Source organism: Globicephala melas, chromosome 5, assembly GCF_963455315.2.
Source record: "Globicephala melas chromosome 5, mGloMel1.2, whole genome shotgun sequence".
Classification (NCBI taxonomy): domain Eukaryota; kingdom Metazoa; phylum Chordata; class Mammalia; order Artiodactyla; family Delphinidae; genus Globicephala; species Globicephala melas.
This window is the reverse complement of record NC_083318.1, coordinates 94,925,133-94,945,128: the sequence shown is the minus strand read 5'-3', so window position 1 is coordinate 94,945,128 and position 19,996 is coordinate 94,925,133. Positions and strand designations below refer to the sequence as shown.

The 19,996-nt window shown below is 34.2% G+C and overlaps 1 protein-coding gene across 4 annotated transcripts in view; it reads left to right on the top strand.

Annotated features, from left to right (window-relative positions):
- CNOT6L (CCR4-NOT transcription complex subunit 6 like) overlaps positions 1-19,996 on the top strand; it is a 118,755-nt gene that overhangs the window by 30,429 nt on the left and 68,330 nt on the right. For 3 of the 4 annotated variants that reach the window (XM_030877938.2, XM_030877935.2, XM_030877936.2), the window contains exon 2: positions 17,554-17,675. In XM_030877938.2, coding sequence (XP_030733798.1) covers positions 17,564-17,675 — 112 coding nt within the window. In that variant the 5' untranslated portion in view covers positions 17,554-17,563. Of the gene's footprint in view, positions 1-17,553; positions 17,676-19,996 lie in introns of those variants that run through there. The other variant, XM_030877940.2, reaches the window with a different exon arrangement.

The following is a 19,996-nucleotide window of genomic DNA, read 5'->3' as shown; positions in this document are numbered from 1 at the left end:
ACATGCTGTATATCTTCATTTACTTTAGCTCTAAGTTTTCTCAGCAGTGTTGTTGTTTTCAGTTTACAGGTTTTGCACATCTCTTTTTTCATATTAATCTCTAAGTATTGTATAATTTTTGGTGCTACTATAAATGGTATTTTAAAAATGTAGTTTTGGAGGGGGGATATATTTGTATCATATCCTGCCACCTTGCTAAACTTATTAGGTCTAGTAGCTTTTTTTTGTAGAATCTGTGGGATTTTCTACATATAAACAATTGTGTTATCTGAGAATAAAGATCGGTTTTTACTCCTCCTTCTAGTCACAATGACTTTTATGTCTTTTTCTTGCCTGATTGCATGGGCTAGGACCATCCATACAAAGTTGAAAAGAAGTGAAACATTGCCTTGTTCCTGATCTTAGCAGGAAAGCATTCAGAGTTTCACTATAAGTATGTTTTTCATAGATGCCATTTATCAGGCTGAGTATGTTTCTTTTTATTTTTGAAATGAGAGTTTTTTTCTTTTCAAATAGGAATGGCTGTTAGATTTTTTAAAATGTATTTTGTGCCTTTGTTGAGGATTTTGTGTGTGTGTTTGTGTGTGTGTGTGTGTGTGTTGTATATACTAGTCTGGATATAGGTGGATTATATAGTTTTGTTTTGTTTTTTTACTGTTAAACAACCTTGCATTTCTGGGATAATCACCACTTGCTATGATATATCATCCTTTTGATATATTACTGGATTCAATTTGCTAAAAATTTTAAAAACATTTCATGTACTGTCTCGTTTTGGTATTAGGGTAATATTCATCTCAACTTTGTGGAAGAGTTTGGGTAGAATTTGTATTGTTTCTTCCTTAAAGACTAACTGTGGTTGAGAAGTACTGGACTACATATGATCTCTGTTTCCTTCTATTTCTAAAATTTACTTTTGTTCTTTTCATATAATAGGATGCATACATTCTTATAAATAAAGAGCAGTTCCTGTGTTTTATTATTTAATGAATGAAGTTCTTTGGAGGTGCAGTGGGAGAAGTAAATTAGTTTTGCTAGGTACAGGAAAACTAATTTGGATTTGGATTTGGATTTGATTTGGATTTTTCAGTGAAGCAGAATTGACTCCAAGGAACGGAGGATCTGTAAGAGAGGGGAAGGCAGTGGTGTGCTACAGTGGTGTGCTGGAGTTGGCTTGTGCTTGTTTGAGATGGCCAGTTGTTCATTTTTAAGGTATTTTGCAAGCCAGTTATTAAATACAACCTATTGAAAATTAAATTATGTAATAATTAAATCATATTAGAAACAAAGATAATACTCAAAACTCATCAGTTACTAATTATTTTGCTGTTGTGTCTATACTCTTGAGATTATTTACTTCTGAAATACAACCTAAAGCTGTGTTTACTGGGTATCCTATTGATAACTTGAAATTTGCTATTCATATGGGAGATTTACAGATAAGCAAATGCTACAAATAGAGCTCAGTTTGTTAATTGTGTACTGTTAGGAAATGATGGAGCAAATATTATTAATCCAGATTAAACTTTAATGTTCTGAGTCTGTTGTGAGTAGCACAAAAAAATTAAGGAAATATTTTTGCAGTATTAGACAACCATTATCAGCAAAGAAATTTCTCATGTTATTGACAAAAATAAGTAAAGTTCTGATATTTATTGTTTATCTTTTTAATGTAAATGAAATTGTTAACCATAATTCATGTTGGAACTGCATTCATTTGTCATTTGCTACCATACGTTAGTTACAGAAACAAGAATTCAGTAACAAATGAACTGAAACATTGTGTGAGTCAATTGGTTACATGAAATTTACAATAATGAGTATTGTATATTTTTTGATTATTTGTTAATTTTGTGGCACATTTTAATTTAGTGAAATTCATAACAAATTGCACACACACCCCCACATACACATCCTCACACCACACACTCTTCCCCACCAAAAGAGCTTATCTGTCATCTGAAGTGGAGCAATTCCTGTAGTTAGTTATATTGGCTGTGTCTTTCTCAGCTTCCCTGTCCAACACTTAGCAATTGATGGCTACTCTTTAATACTCAAGAGAAGGCTCTAGTTATTGTGAAGTTTCTCTTTGCCCTCTTGCTCTGTTCTCAGACTTTCCCAGGTCCAGCATATGAAGCAGTAATGGTGTGTTGGATAAGACTGAGACTGTAGGACCAGACTGCTTGGGTTAAATCCCAGCTCTGCTGCCCACTAGCCATGTAACCAGAGGCAAGTTTTCTTGCCTCTCCAAAATAGAAATAATTAAAGCACCTACAACTTAGAGTATTTGTGATTACTAAGTGAATTAATATATGTAAAACACTGTGGATAATGTTTTCAGATGGTTGGTGCTCATTGAGTAGTAGCTATAGCCTGATATTTGTCTCTACGTGGAAATTGCTGAGATGCTCAGCCTTTGGTGGAATAACTATCTGCTTGTCTTAGCACCTGGAGACAACTTTAATTGGCTAGGATGTCCTTAGCCAAGAATTTAGGAATAAATGTAACTCATAATTTAACTCATAACCTTTGACTTTTTCCTTTCTATCATAAGAGATTTTTTTGCAGTAGTACTTGATTTCTCTAAACACTTGTTTAACATACACTATACTCTGGACTCAGTTTTTGTGCAGGATTCTCAACCTTGGCACTATTGACCTTTTGAGTCAGATATTTCTTGTGTGAGGGCCTGTTCTGAGTAGGATGTTTAGCAGTATCCATGACCTCTACTCATTAGCAGCATACCCCCCAAGTTGTGACAACCAAAGATAAGTCTGTACATCGCCAAATGTCTCCCGAGGGGCAAAATCACACCTGGTTGAGAACTACTTTTTTAGAGGGGACTTCAGGTGTGTGCTGTGATATGAGACTGTGATTTGTTTTAGTATTTCTTGGAGAGAGCCATGACGGTTTTATTAATCAGTACTTATTTTTCAAGATTGCCACTAATTTTATTCAATAGATCTTTCTCACATTTTCACTTTAGCATAGCTGCTTGATTAGTTGCTGCTACTGGGATTGGTCGGTAGGGTATCTCTCTTTTTTTGGTGACTGCTCAAACTGATGGCTTGAAAAAATCTTTTCTTGCCCATGAAGGTGCAATGGATTTAGGCATCTAGGGAATTTTTCAATGGATAACAGCACCCAGGTCTAAACTTTTTTGTATGTTATTGCATTTTGTTTTCAAAAAAAGAGATAGGAAGTCACCTGTCTTATGATTCCACTTCTTATGCTGTGTTCAGAGGTGGCTGGGAAAACAAGTATATCCTACCCCCAAAAAGGAAATTTTTTGCTTGGAGGTAGTCTGTTGTCCTTAGGTATTCATAAGTGACGTTTAAACAGGATCTTAAAAAGAAAAAGAAAAGGAATAACAATGCAAGGTATTCTATTTGAATTAAAATTACTGAACAACTTAAGAGTAAATACAGTGAAAAGTGTTATTGGCAGTAAGTTTTTAAACATGCTTTTGAATATGATCTTTATGCTTCAGATATGTGTGTGTTTATGTACATTTTCTGGGAAGAATGTGGTTTTGAATCTATAAATTAAAAAATGTTTTTTTTTAATTTATTTAAATTTTATTTTTGGCTGCATTGGGTCTGTTGCTGTGCGTGGGCTTCCTCTAGTTGCGGCGAAAGGAGGCTACTCTTTGTTGTGGGCCGTGGGCTTCTCATTGTGGTGGCTTCTCTTGTTGCAGAGCACGGGCTCTAGGCACGCAGGCTTCAGTAGCTGTGGCACGTGGGCTCAGTAGTTGTGTCTCACAGGCTCAGTAGTTGTGGCAGTGGGCTTAGTTGCTCCGCGCATGTGGGATCTTTCTGGACCAGGGCTCAAACCTGTGTCCCCTGCATTGGCAGGTGGAGTCTTAACCACTGCGCCACCAGGGAAGTCCCCAGCTAGTGTTTCTTTTAGTTGTGGTTTGCCTTATCAGAATATTTTTCATAATACCAAATGATTTTTAAAATATCCTATATTTATAGTTTAAATAATACTAAGCAAAACAGGTTAATTTCCTTAACCAGAATATGGAAAAAAATTTAGAAAAGTATTGGTGCAACAGATGAATAAACCTTAGATAAATTATATGACATAGTATACTTCTATAGTGTTAGGCTTATAATAACTAAACAATTAAGCATAAAAATGCTTGAGTTTACTGCTGTTCATCAAAGAAAATATGGATGTTTAAATGGGCAATGATCTCTTTACAAGACTCATTAATTATGTGAATCTAGGTATTCTTAAATTATCTTTCTTATTTGGCAGAATTTTGTTTTTTGTTTTATTAGTCTTTGTATTTTACAGTATGAGCTTGTTATTTATCTTAATATTTTTGCAGATGTCTGTAGGATATAACTTTATCAGCATTGATAATGTGCTAGGTTATTATCTGAATTATGAAAGAAATTATTTTTTAAAATGTGAAAGTTTTGCATATATCTTCAAATATATGTCAGGTGTCTTTGAAAATTTTAATTAAAAAACTCTTTGTAAAATAACGGTGAATGCTACACACCTGTAAGAGTGACCAAAAATCCAAAACATTGACAACACCAAATGTTGGCGAGGATTTGGAGCAACAGAAACTCTTCATTGCTGTTGGGAATGCAAATTGGTACAGCCATTTTGGAAGGAAGGCTATTTGGTAGTTTCTTATAAAACTAAATATATTCTTATCATATGATCCAGTCAGCAGTCATGCTCTTTGGTATTTACCCAAATGAATTGAAAACTTATGTCTACCTAAAAACTCGTACATGGATGTTTATAGTAGCCTTTATTCATGATTGCCAGAACTCGAAAGCAACCAAGATGTCCTTCAGTAGGTGCGTGGATAAATAAACTGTAGCACATCCAGACAATGGAAATATTATTCAGTGCTAAAAAGTGATGAGCTATCAAGCCATGGAAAGACATGAAGGAACCTTAGGTGCATATTAATGAGTGAAAGAAGCAAGTCTGAAAAGGCTGCATACTATATGGTTCCAACTATAGACATTCTGGAAAAGGCAAAACCGTGGAGACAGTAAAAAGATCATTGGTTGCCAGGGGTTAGAGGAGAGGGGGGATGAATAAGCAGGGCACAGAGGATTTTTATGGCAGTGAAAGTATTCTCTACCGTGCTACATGGATAGTTAATTGTCATCATACACATGTCAAATAGCCAGAATGTAACAATGTAAAACAGCAAGAGTGAACCCTGTTGTAAGCTATGAACTTCGGTTGATAACGTGTCAGTGTAGGTTCTTTGATTATAATAAATAACTGTTGGGGGTGGTTGTGCTGTGTGGAAACAGGAAGTAAACGGGAGCTCAGTGCTTTCTGCTCAGTTTTACTGTGAACCTAAAATTGCCCTAAAATTAAAGTTTATTAATAATAAAAAAGTTCTCTTGTCATATTACAAGAACAATATATTGTCAATATTGAAGTTAGAGAATATAACTAAATAAGAAAAATAAAAATTACTCATAATTCTATTATTCTTTTAGACTTTTTCCTGCATATTGGTACAGATTTCATATACACATTGTTTTGTTACAAAGATGGGATTATTATATATTAAATCAGTTTTTGTTTTTAGTTAGCAGTACATCTTGAATACTTTCCCACAGATTTAAATCTTCAAAAAAGTAAAAAAATATGAGTTAGTGCCCTTTCACAATTGGAGAATGGACTGTTCTGATTTTTAAAGGTGCTTTTTGCTAAATATAGATTACCACCTTTCAGGTTGGGCTACAAAAAAATAAACATCCACTCTATACTGATTATAAATGTTATTCTTGAGGATTATTTATTGTAGAATTGTAGATTGGCACAAATGTTGGGTATTAGAGAGGGTCAAATAATAGAATTCTGGCTAAACCAATTTCCGTAGTATTTATATTTTGTGTATCTTTGAAAAACTGTCATTATTTGAATACCATGTGTTTTTTAAAGTAAATCATGGGATTTTAAGGTAGTTATTAAAGGAAACTTATATTAGGCTGTTATCAGTGTAAAAGAGCTACTAGTTTTATTGGAGGCTAGTTCTTAAAAGCAAAGATAACAAACAACAATGTATGTTGGTTAAAGTTAATTTTACTAAGACAGTATAGAATATATGATCTTTTAGTTACTATTATACATATTTTTGGTCACCATTTTGGAATGACTAGCATCACTTCCTAACCATCAAAGGGAGAGTCCCTTTTCATTTATTCACTTTGGAATTGATTCCTGAGAACAAGGAAGTTTATTATTTGGTATATTATAACTTTCCCTGTTCAAAGAGAATCATGAGGAAACTGAACTGTAGAAGAAACTTTCCCCCTGAAACAATTTATTTGTCTAGTTCAGTTTTATGGACTTGGATTGCTGTAGCTCTTTTTAGTCCTGTATTTGATGTATCTACGTATAAAAATTAAATTACGGTGTCTTTCATTAAATATTAGTTTAGAAATTTTATGATATTTTTAATGTAGCCATTAAATAATAGTGTTTTTCATTAAATATGTGTTAATTCGGAAATTTCTGAAGAGAAATTTGCTGGGATAGCCTAATAAATGAAACTTTCTAATATTATAGCCAACCATCACTAAGTGGGAATTTTAAATTAAACCTTGGGGACATAAGCTTGAGGTTTTGTTTCATTTCTTCTGTGGCGTAAAATCATGATTTTAGATGGAATAATCTAAATCTGGATTTCTACCTTACATTTGTTTTCAAAACCTGAAAGAAAGGATTTACAGTATTTTAGAACTAGAATATAGGCTAGTTGCTGACTCTAAAGAATCCTGAATTTAGAGCTAGTCTGCTCTAAGTGTATTCTCTCAATTTCAAAGAAGAGTATGAGTACATATTTTAGAATTGGGTCTTAGGCTAACTGGATCTATTTACTACACTAGTCATTATAATTGTGCATGCTGAAAAACTTGGGTTAAATGTGATAACAGTCAAATACCGTGCTATATAGTCTTGCTTTTATGATGGGAAGTGATAAGAATATTTTATATTTCATATAAGTACAGGGTTTTAAATGCATTTATAATTTTTTCAGATGATTTATGCATTTTTATTATTCATTTTTATTTTTTAATAAATTTGTAATTTAAGAATGTGACAGCTGAATCAGTAGAGGATATAGGACCTCTTGGAAGTGTGACTAGAAGAAATGCTGTTGAGCAAGAAAGTAAAAGGAAATGAATGAAGGAGGCAACCAGGATTATAGTATCATGTTTATTATTAGAGTCTCTATGGCTGACAGTTTTTCATGTTAGGAAAATGTTCTGTAGGAAAGCATAAACAGATTTTTGAACTTTCCATGATCTTTTCTCTGTCCACCTATACAGCACCATCTCTCCATGCCTCCAGTGATATTTTTAGCAACCCTGAACTGCTTGTAATCCCCTTGTCCTGCAAGCACATGCACGTGTGTGTGTGTGTGTGTGTGTGTGTGTGTGTGTGTGTGTGGATTGGGTGGGGGAGTAGCGGGGGAGGGATCTTCTCTTCAGATGGCCTGGGTCATATAAACTCTGTTAGCATTTATTACTCAATGATAAAGTTGACTTATTACAGCTCTTTGGCATTGTTACTAAGAGTTTGCAAAATGCTATGGATTTAACTTTTGTGATTTGATTTGCTAAAGTCAATTTATGCTCTTTTTAGGCTAACATTTATAAATGCCTTGTGGTAAAGCTAGAGATATGGAATCATATTCTGTTTATTTTCCTTTTTTATTCACTTAAGTGGTGTTTTGGATGGGAAAGCAATTTTCCCCAAGTTGTTTTGCTTTACCAAGAGACGTGAATGATTAAATTATTTCATTTCCTAAGAGTCTTTCTGATGATGATATTGTGAGTAATTATAGATTAACCAGTATATGTAGTTCACATCATCACAAAAAAAAATTCCCTTATGCTTATTATAGTCTATCCCTCCCTCCACCCCTAACCCCTGGCAACCACTTAACCAGTTTTCTGTTCCCATAGTTTTGATTATTGTGGAATGTCATATAAATGGATTTGTATACTACGTAGCTTTTTATAAAAAATTGAGATATAATTGACACATAGCATTGTATTAGTTTTAGGTGTACAACGTTAACGATTTGTTATATGTGTATATTGTGACATGATTGCACTGAGAAAGGTGTAGTTAACATCCATCACCATGCAGTTACATTTTTTTGTGTGTGTGATGAGAACTTTTAAGATTTCTCTTAGCAACTTTCAAATATACAGTATTGTTAACTGTAGTTACTATGTTATACATTACATCCTCAGGACTTACTTGTTTTGTAACTGGGAGTTTCTACCTTTTGACTCCACCCATTTTGCCTACGCCCCCACCCCCACTTCTGGCAGCCACCAATCTGTTCTCCGTATCTATGACTATTTTTCTTTATTTTGGATTCCACATACAGGTGAGAGCATACAGTATTTGTCTTTCTCTGTCTGACTTACTTAGCATAATGTCTTCAAGGTCCGTTTGCAAATGATAGGATTTCCTTATTTTTTTATGGCTGAATAATATTTCATTGTGTGTTGTGTGTGTGTGTGTGTATCACATATTCTTTATTCATTTATCTATTGATGGGTACGTAAGTTGTTGCTGTGTCTTGGCTATTGTAAATAATGCTGCAGTGAACATGGGTTCAGATATCTTTTCTAGATAGTGATTTTGTTTTTTTTGGATAAATACCCAGAAGTGGAGTTGCTAGATCGTATGGTAGTTACGTTTTTAATTTTTTGAGGAACCTCCTTACTGTTTTCCATAGTGGCTGCACCAATTTACACTCCTACTGACAGTACACAAGGGTTGCCTTTTCTCCACATCCTCACCATTTATCTCTTGTCCTTTTGATAATGGCTGTTTTAACAGGTGTGAGTTGATATCCCATTGTGGGTTTGATTTGCACTTCCCTGATGGTTAGTGATGTTGAGCCCCTTTTAATGTATCTGTTGGCCATCTATATATCTCTTTGGGAAAATGTCTGTTCAGATGCTTTGCCCATTTATGGATTTTTTTTTTTTTTTTTTTTTTGCTATTGAGTTGTGTGAGTTCTTTATTTATTTTGGATATTAACCCCTAATTAGATACATGATTTGCAGATATTTTCTCCCATTCTGTAGGTTGCCTTTTCATTTTGTTGATGGTTTCCTTTACCGAGCAGAAGTGTTTTAGTTTGATATAGTCCAATATGTTTATTTTTGCTTTTGTAGTCTTTACTTTTGTGTCAAATCCAAAAAATCATTACTGAGACCAATGTCAAGGAGCTGACCCCCTATGTTTTCTTCTAGTTTTATGGTTTCAGGTCTACATTCAAATCTTTAATTAATTTTGAGTTGGTTTTTGTTAATTGTGTAAGATAGGGGTCCATTTGCTTTTTTTGCATGTGGCTGTTCAGTTTTCTCAACACTGTTTATTGAAGAGACTGTCCTTTCTCATTGTATATTCTTGGCTCCTTTGTTATAAATTAACTGATCATACATTTTTGGGTTTATGTTGGGGCCTTCTACTTGGTTCCGTTAATCTATGTGTCTGTGTTTTTATGCCCAAAACCTGCTATGTTGACTACTGTAGCTTTGTAATATACTGTGAAATCAGGAAGTGATTTCACAGTGATGCCTCCAGCTTTGTTCTTTCTCCAGATTTCTTTGGCTCTTCTGATCTTTTGTGGTTCCATGTACATTTTAGGATTATTTGTTCTATTTCTGTGAAAAATGGCATTGGAATTTTGATAGGGATTGCATTGAATTCTTCTAGTCCATGAGGATGGGATGTCTTTCTGTCTTTTTGTGTCTTTATTTTCTTTCATCAGTGTCTTACAGTTTGCAGGGTACAGGTCTTTTATCATGGTTAAATTTCTTTCTAAGTATTTTATTGTTTTTGATGCAAATGTTAATGGGATTGTTTCCCTGATTTCCCTGATAGCTTGTTATTAGTGTATAGAAACACAACAGATTTTTATGTACTGATTTCGTATCCGGTAACTTTACTGAATTCATTTATTCTAATGTCTTTTGGGTTTTCTACATATAATATGTCATCTGCAAACAGTTTTACTTCCTTTCTGATTTGGATCCCTTTTTATTTCATTTTCTTACCTAATTGCTCTGGCTAGGACTTCCAGTACCATGTTGAATGAAAGTGGCAAGAGTGGGCATCCTTGCCTTGTTCCTGATCTCAGAGGAAAAGCTTTCAGGTTTTCACCTTTGAGTATGGGTGTCTGTTGTGAGCTTGTCATACGTGGCCTTTATTATGTTGAAGTTTACTGTATATAGCATTTTAAGTATGGCGTCTTTAATTTAGCATAATGCATTTGACATTCATCCATGTTGTGTGTGTCAGTAATTCAATCATTTTTATTGCTGAGTAGTATTTCAGTGTATGGCTATTCCACAGTTTATTCATCAGTTGAAGGATATTTGTATTGTTTCCAGTTTGGGGTGACTATAAATAAACTTGCTGAAAACATTTATGTATGGGCTTTTGTATGAACATAAGTTTTAATTTTGCTTAGGTAAATACCTAGGAATGGGATTGCTGGGTTCTATAAGTGTATGTTTAATTTTATGAGGAATTACAAAACTGTTTTCTGAAGTGACAGTACCATTGTACTTTCCCATTGGTAAAATTTGAGGTTGTGAGTGTGTGTGTATTTATGTACAAATATGTATATATTTGTAAGCATACACACAAGGATATGGGGTGTGTGTGTGCGCGTGCACGTGTGTGTTTTCCTTGTCAGTCCTATCGTAAGTTTTCAATGTAATCATTCTAATAGCTGTGTAGTGATATCTCATTGTGATTTTAAGTTGCATTTCCCTAATGCCTAATGTTGACCATCTTTTCATGTGCTTACTTTCTATCTGTGTATCTTTGGTGAAGTATCTGTTAAAATCTTTTGCCACTTTTTAAAAATTAGACTTTGTTATGATTTTGTTTTGAGAATTCTTTGTATATTCCAGAGTGCTTTTTCATATAAGTGTTTTGCATGTATTTATTCTCAATCTCTGGGCATGTCTTTTCATTCACCTTTCAAGAGTAGATGTTTTAAATTTTCAAGGAATCTAGTTTATCAGTATTTTTCTTTTATGGATCATGCTTTTGTGTTTTATTGAAGAAATATTTGCCTAATCCACAGTCACAAAGATTTTTCTCTTACGTTTTCTTTTATAAGTTTTATAGGTTTTGCTTTTGCATATAAGCTTATGATCCTTGCAAGTTAATTTTGTGTATGGTGCAAGGTGTGGATTGATGCTTATTTTTTTATTTTTGCGTATGGATGTCCAGTTGTTCCAGCACCATTTGTTGAAAAATCTATCCTTTCTCTATTGAATTACCTTTGTACCTTCGTGGAAAGTCTATTGACTGTATATGCGTGGGTCTATTTCTAGTTTCTCAGTTATATTTTTTTCAACTATATGTGTCTGTCTTTTCATTAGTACCAAACTGTCTGGATTATCATTGCTTTCTAGTAAGGCTTGACATCAGATAGTGGGCACATCCAAGTTTATATTTCTTTCTCAAAAGTGTTTTGGCTCTTCTAGGTCCTTCCACATAAATTTTAGAATCAGCTTGTTGATTTTTAGGTTGGGAAATATTCTAAAAAAGAGATGGAAGATGACTTAAACCATGAAGGATGGATAGGAATTTGACATCATTGAAACAGATGAGAATGTGTATACCAGAGGAAGTAGAAAACACAGGCTACACGAAAAAAATGGAAAGATAGAGATTTGGGGAAGAAGTCATAGTCCTGAGAAAATTGATGTTGAAATTTTTAATCTAGTCTAATTACCTCCTGTTTTCTGTAAGATAAATAGATTGTATTCACTGTTTTTAGGTAAGTGGGAGGCATTAAATACAAGAAACATTAAAGCATTGTCGTTGTTAGAGACTAAGACCTAATTTGGAATGATAGGACATTATGATAGAATCATAAGCTTTGGTTGTCTAAATTGATTGCTAGTGAAATAAAATGAAACTTGTCCAATAATAGCATTATTTTGGAGCTTTGAAGTGCTTGGTAGATTTGTAATTCCAGGTCTTCATTTTTCCTTTTAGTATTTATTTATGTTTTATGTTGCTGCTGCTCTTGTTTTCTGGTATCCCACATATGGGGAAAAAATTTCTAGATATGCAGAAAAGGAGTTACATTCTTATTCTTTCTGCCTTTTTTCTCCCTCATGATAGTACTTTAACTGACAAGTTAGACTAACCCTGACACTTCCCCTTTTACAGAGTCAGAAGTTATCTTTCTGGATTACTCTAAAGTTTTCTTCAGATTACCTTTATAAAGGAGTATAACAATCATTACAGTTATCTCATTTTCATTCAGGGGATTTTTTGTTATATATGCCTATGCAGTGGCAATTACCTGATAAAGGGAAAAAGAGTAGTAACAAGAAGAAATGCCAAATTCTTCGTAGAAGTATTTGAAAGTAGAATATTTTATTACTTTATTTTTCAAGTAGTGCCATTAAAGTGATGTAAGCTACCTGAGGGCAATGATGCTGTTCAGCTTGTTCACTGTCGGAGTCTTAGTGCGTGGTATAATACATTACAATCAGTACTCCTCCAGTAAATGTTTGAATAAATGTTAAACTGATCAGAAACATGAAATTCCAGAAGTCTGAAGGTTATTTTTTCCATAATGATGGGTGGCTTTACCATTGTAAAACACGGATTTTATTTTGCTTTGTTTTTGTTTAGAATGGTGACAGATTGGGAGATATCATGAAAACTTTGAATGGATTCTTTCTGAACGTTTGCATTGTCATCATCTACGGACTTGAGTTGAATATGTCATTGAAGACAAATGCCATCCAGAGGCCCTTGGTATAGAAGAGGAGTGGAAATGTGGATGAAATTGTTATTTATCTCAGGGTGTCTTCTCAGCTCTTGTGATTGCCATCAATCTTTATCAGTATGATTCTACTATATGCAGTGTGATTTGCTAGGTGCTGTTTTTTAGTATCAGCTCTTGAGCTCATTTAAGGAAGGTATAGATTTTGTATGACAGTTGTAATGATTAATACTTGTGTATAGCTAAAAATAGATGTTGATGAGGAAATAGAAACTTCAGAAATGCTGTAGTGCAAGTGTTAGTTTGCTTTATTAAAAAAGGTAAACTTAGACATATTTTCTCAGAAGGGAAAATGGTCTTAATGTTTAAGAGCAGTTGGGAGGGAAGGATGTTAGTCAAGGTGGGTATTCAATAAATAACAAACAATGTGTTCATAACCTTTGGAAATAAATGCTGATAAAAGACAGATTTATCTGAGAATATGTAAAGTGTAATAAGTCACTACATCTTGCTCCAAAATGGAAGCAGAAATATCTAATGTAGGCTTAATTTTGTCTTCTTTCAACTTTGGGAACTCTGCATCTCTGCCTAAGATTGCTTTGCAAACTACTGTTGAGACGATCACTTAATATTTCTATGGATATAAGTGCATGTCTACTGGCTTGTACTTTAGGTTTGGATTCATTGAGTTAGAAGTCTGGTTCGTTATGAAGCACTATTCGGTGGTTGTAGCATTCTCTTTCTTATTCTGAGTTCTAAATAAAATAGTATTAATTGTGTTGAACTATAGACTGAGAGAAAATGATCTTAAATTTAGAGAAGGTGGTGGGAGGAAAGCTGTGGTTTAACACCATAAGGACTTAACATCTTTATATGTACTATAGAGCCCGCTGTTTTTTTAATAAGATGCTTCAGATGACCAAAATTAGCAGAAGTTTAGTTCTGGCCTTTAACAGTTTGCTCTGATTTGGCTCAGATTATTATTATTCGGGGATGGGGCAGGGAGGAGTTATTTTACATTATTTTCCTAGCCCCAGATATAAAACCTGAGATTTGGGAATCCTTGGCAATAGTGTATTTGGGCGTAACTCATATATATATGTTGTAACATGCTATTCACTGAACACGATGCTATGTAGGTATCTTGTATTTTATTTACAGTTTTGGAAACTCCAAGGTAAATTTTTTAAGGCAAAGTAGCCCTAGTGTTACATACAGTGTTGCTTTGCAGCTAAAAAAAGATTGGAATACATTTTCCATGAAGTCAGTATTTTACAGGTTTACGTGAAGTTTTTGCTTAATTATACAGAAGACTGAGAACTAAATTAACGAAAATCTTCACTATATGTAGTAATTAATCATCCTTCAGTTACAGAGATTAAGACTTGTTTACTTTCAGGATAGTTCATAGAAACTAAGAAGTAGGAGATAATCAGGTTGTTTTTCCAGGACTGACGGTTGCTCTCAGAAATTTTGCCCTAGAATCTGAGGGGGCTGCGTTGGTGATAAAATGAGATTCAATGAATGGAGTGGAGAGGATGGTAGGTTCAAAGAAGCTTATGTAGTCAGTATTTGGGGAGCTATGTGGAGTATTTTTCATAGTGTCAAAATGGGGTTTGAAGACTGGAAGTTAAAAAGGCTGTGTTGTGAAGGGGCTTTTAGTTTACTTTGTTGTGATCAGGATCCCCAATATAAATTAGGTTGATATAATGGGAGGATCTTTGGTGTATAGCAGGAACTGATGTAAGATATTGCAGAAATTAGAAACTCTTGGAAAAAACAATTAAAAAACCTGCCTCTTCATCAATTTGATAAAGAAGATAGGAAAAGGAAATTAGCTGCTAGGCTTTACAAAATAAAACATTTCTCTTTCTTGGATGAAAAGTGTCAATCCAGTATTTAAGCCTTGGACTGACCTATATCTTAGACTGTTGAGAAAGCACATTAACAGTGTAAATTACGTTTGAATTATTATTTTATATATTTATTTTGAATTAGGTTTTTATGGTATGTCTCCAGGATGGAAGGTTGATGCTGAGGAACTGAGAGGGAAGATAAAGCTGAATAGGAGTATTCAATAATACCAGTTTCCTAAATTTGAGCTAAGTTTTTAGTAGCATGCTTGAAAACCTGATGTTTGGGACAGTAGTGATCACCAGATCTATAGACTCTACTAAATTACTTAGTTAATGCAAATGAAAAATGTTTTAACTTCAGTTAGACTATCCAAATTTAGTTTCATTTTGAAGGATTAAGTGACTTGTATTTTTATTGACTTCCTAATCAAATCCAAAGGAGACCTTTGACCCCTAATATAGCAGTATTAATATTACTTTGGTTTTTACATACTATAGACACTGGTAAACATTTTATGGATGTGTTTTGCAGGAACAGATTTTATAAATTTTATTGGACCTACAAAGATGGAGACTTATGAAAAATTAAAGAAAAAGAAATATAGTTCTTATATAGTAGCTGTTTTAGAGATTAGCATTAGTGGGCCAGAAGAGATGATGATGATTAATCTCCTATCTAGATTTTGTAAATAGGGAAATTGAACATGTGGATTAATGACCATTTCATGAGATTAATTTTTAGAAGAGCATTGACTGTTAATTGGGAAAGGTGAGAGGAAGATGGTAGTTTTTAGGATTATAAAGCATATATGATCATTCCACAAATACATATTCAGTGCCTACTGTGTGGTAGGAACTGTATAGAGTTATAAAAAGGATATGCCTCCACACAGAAACAACTTATTGTTCCCTTAAATAACACACCATCTAGTGGGAGCCATGATTTAAACTGCCAAATTAAGTTGACCTGTGCACTATATTTTATAAAAGTGATTTAAAATTAATGAAACATAGTTTTTGCAAATGTCACAGTCTTTAAGTTTTTTATCCATTCTCATTGTAGATGATGGATTTGTAGCATGTCTTTGGATCTGAATCTGTTTGATTTGGTTTTGCTTTAACTTGTATTTTTGTAGAATCTTATATTAGTGTGCAGGAGTACCCACAGAGACACGTGTACCTTATGGTGCATAGTAGAAATTCTGAAAACCTTGTTACCTAAAAATTTTATATTCAGAAATAATTTACATAGGCCAAAAGTGGTAAAAATCAAGCTTTTCCCGAGGAAAATGATCATACTCCTTGTGCTGTGTGAAGATTCGGGACATTTATGGAAAATAAAATATGTTTCAGTATCACCCAGTTGTGTGATAAGGTTAGAGCAGAAGAGCTTAACCTGGAAATTTGGAAGCTAATTACTGTTAACAGATGAAAAAATCTGGAAAACTTTCTCTTTGCCCCTTTTAGTAAATAGGAAGGAATGACTGTTTTTCCTTCCGCAATATGAGGACAAATTATGGTATGGGAAATTTTGATTGTATTCTTTTCTAGCTTTGATTCCTTGATACATGATAGAATACTTCCTATTTTTCTTTGTTCTCTTTATGTAACAAATTTCAGACCATCTGAAAGTAACTCTTACATTGAGATAGAACTTCTAAACTACTTAGAAACACTCCCAGTTTTAGGCAGTTGGTTTTCGTGTGTGTCTGTATGTCTCTGTGTTAAAATAGGAGCAAAGAACCAACTATAAATACTATGAGGGTATTTACTGATAGCATGCAGGAGTTTAATTAGGTTCAGGATTTTGTAAGTTGCTATTCTTGTTAGATCTGAACGGGATTTCATTTTCTGCCAATTACCGAGCAGTAACTCTTGTATTAGACCTCTTGAATGATTACTTTTATGGCCATTTGTCGTCTGATTCATACATTGCGTTCTTGAGTTTATGTCTAGCTGGTCATCACTGATGATTGTTCAGTGATTATTTTGGCAGTTAACTGAAGAAAACTGTTTAATACTAGTTTCAGGTAGGGTGGCCATGTAACTCATTATCCAAATTGGACACTTTTGGGAGTGAAGAAGTGTTATCAATAATTACCTAAGAATAACAGATATAAACCAAGACTGGTCCTTGCAAACCAATATACATGATAATCTTAATTAGATGCTTTTGATTGCAAGTAACAAAACATAAACTAGTAGTTTAAACAATAAGTAAAATAGATTGACTTGTGTATCCAAAAAGCCCAGTATTTGAGAGTGCTACAGGCGTGGTTTGGTGAGGACTCTGGCTTTGTTTCTCTATTTTCTCATCTTTGACTGCTACGGCTGGCGTTTCTTATAGTTGGATGCTTGCCAACAATAGCTGGGGCTGTATTCTTTTTCATTTATGACCAGCAGGAGAGAGAAGCCTGCTCCTCCCATAAACATAAAATGAGTCTTAAGCCTAGTGATTATTAAATATTTCTGAATTAATCTCTGTGACAAGGGGAATGTCATGTGCTAATTGTCTTAGATATGGAATATCTGAATATCACTGAGACGAGGAGGATAGGATTACTCTGATTCTCTTAGGCCAGTCAGAGTCCATTCAGGAAACTTGCATAGGGTCAGTCTGTCTTGGGAAGCAAGGCAGCTAAATGAAGGGGAAGGGGTGCAATGGATGTATGGGAAGCAACCACCATGTTTTCTGTGAAGTCCAGTGTCCCTGCTTCTTTGCATTTTTCCTGAGACATCTCTTACTGAGTACCTGCAATAGCCTAGCATACTTTAGATGTGTTTTCCTTCTAGTGAGAATTTAGTAGTAGCTTGGCAAGGGGGGAGAAGAAGAAAATTTACCATCTCATTTTTCTTTCTCTCTTTTTTTTCTATTAGATTATAATTGTTGATTTTTTTTTCCCCTTACAGACTAATAGGGATGCCAAAGGAAAAATATGACCCTCCAGATCCTCGCAGAATTTATACCATCATGTCAGCAGAGGAGGTAGCCAATGGGAAAAAATCTCACTGGGCAGAATTAGAAATCTCGGGTGAGTGGAATCTGAAATATTTAATCTGGGCTATAATAGCAATGATGAACAAGAGTTGAGTGTTATACTTATTTCTTTGCTGTACATTTTTAATTAGATGAATTAATTGAGAAAATACAAGATGCTGAGGCACTAGTGTTTAACTTATTGATTTATCTGTGACTAAATATCTTTGTTCCCATCCTTTCTTTTGAGATTAATACTGTGGGCCACAGTTGGCATCTAAAATTGAAGGCATTGGGAGTTCAGTTTCTAAGTAAAACTAGGTTCTTTGATATAATAGATTTTGTTTTGGCTATTGCAGAGTAATCATTTTTGCAAATTGATATCTTTGCCGTCCTCCTGTCATCCCATTGTTGGTAGAATGGGAAACCTAGGAGCTATCTGTTTATTCTATAAATTACATGTTTAGGAGTTGTTAAAGTAGAATCTGATTCCTAAACACTCATAACCAGTCTAATAGTGAGCAAAACATCAGACAAACCGAAGGACATTCCACAAAATTCCTAGCTAGTAATCCTCAAAATTGTCAAGGTCATGAAAAACAAGGAAAGACTGTGAAACTGTCACAGATGAGAGAAGACTAAGGAGACATGATGACTAAATGCAAAAAATATGATCTTCCAGATCCTCGAACAAAAAGGTGTAAAAACTGGTGAAATTCAAATAAAGTCTATAAAGTAGTTATCTTCGAACAAAAGGGTGTAAAAACTGGTGAAATCAAATAAAGTCTATAAATTAGTTAATATTGACACTACGTACCAATCTTGGTTTCCTAGTTTTGACAAATGTACCGTGGTAATATAAGATGCTGGTACTAGGGGCAACTGGATGAGGGGGATATAGGAACTGTATTATCTTGGTAGCTTTTCTGTAGATCTAAAATTATCACAAACTTAAAAGTTTATTAAAAATAAAATATAAGTACAGTTTTTCTTTTATGAATTGATACAATACAGATTATATTTAGAAGGTAATTTTTTCCCCAGTAAGCTTTCATTTGGAAGAGTTAAACGCATATTATGGTGTCAATAGCAAGAAATACCTGTATCTTTAGCTAAAAGGTGGTGGTTAGGTGATTGATAATTAAAAAAAAATGAATATGAGCAAATCCTATTAGGTTAACCCAGGGATTCTCAACTTGGCACTATTGACACTTAGGGCTGGACAGTTCTTTGTGGTTGGGAGTGGTTGTGTGCGTGTCGGATGTTTAGCAGCATTCCTGGCCACTACCCACTAGATGCCAGTAGCACCCCTCTAGTTTTGACAACCAAAAATGTCTCCAGATTGCTAAAGTCCCTTGGGGAGCAGTATTGCCCCTGGTCGAGAACCATTCGGTTAAACCCTGGGTAAAACTGAAATAAGTTTCTTTTTTACTAGAGCCTCTTTTCACTTGAAACCTTTGTTTCCTATTAAAATGCAAAATCCTAATTGGCACTTTAAGCCTGATTATAGACAGCATGAAGGAACCTGTGAACCCTGAACAGAAGATCTAAGTTCGAGTCTACTGCTTGATAGCCATATGAAAAATAACATTTCCCTATTGAGACTTTTTGCCGTCTCTACCTTCCACTGCTCTTTTAATCAATATCTGTTAGCATTTTACTTTGGTAAAGTTTTCAGAGTCTCTTCATATAAGTTTATTGTTAAGATAACATCACATTTTACAGAAGCTGAAGTTATGTGATTTGTTTAGGCTTATATGGCTAACAAATGGTAAAAATCAGGACTGTGAACCAAGTCTTCTTTTTCCAGTACATGTTCTACCATAGCTGTCAGATGCTGACTGATAGGTAAAGCTTAATGAGTGACTATTTCCTTGAGTATGTTGCACTTAAATGCAAAATCTTAAACCAGAGTTATTAATGTATAATTGAAATATGAGAAGGCTGGGGAAGATGTCTCCTTTGGGAGTAAAATGGTTTTCCCGGCGGCTAATCTAAGGTTGGTTCTAAATCATAGCAATTACTCCTGTCTATTTAAAGTTTGTGGACTAATTCAGGCCCTAGATATAGATAAACCTTGCACTATTAATTTTCACGAAGTATGTGAGAAGTGCTTTTGTGAGGATCATAACTTAGAGAAAAAAAATTCAGGACTGTTCTACTACAAAAGCTCAATTCAGCCCCATGCTTTCTCCTTGAGACCATGTGATCACCCTGACTCCAAGGGTCTCCTCATTATGCCACATCTTATTTAATACATGGAAGATTCATGAGAAAGAATGGTTGTCGGAAAAAAGTGGCATGAAATTAAAGAAGGACCAGGTGTGTTTGGAAGCAATCAAGTAGCATTAAATACAAAATTAAAATGCCAGAGTC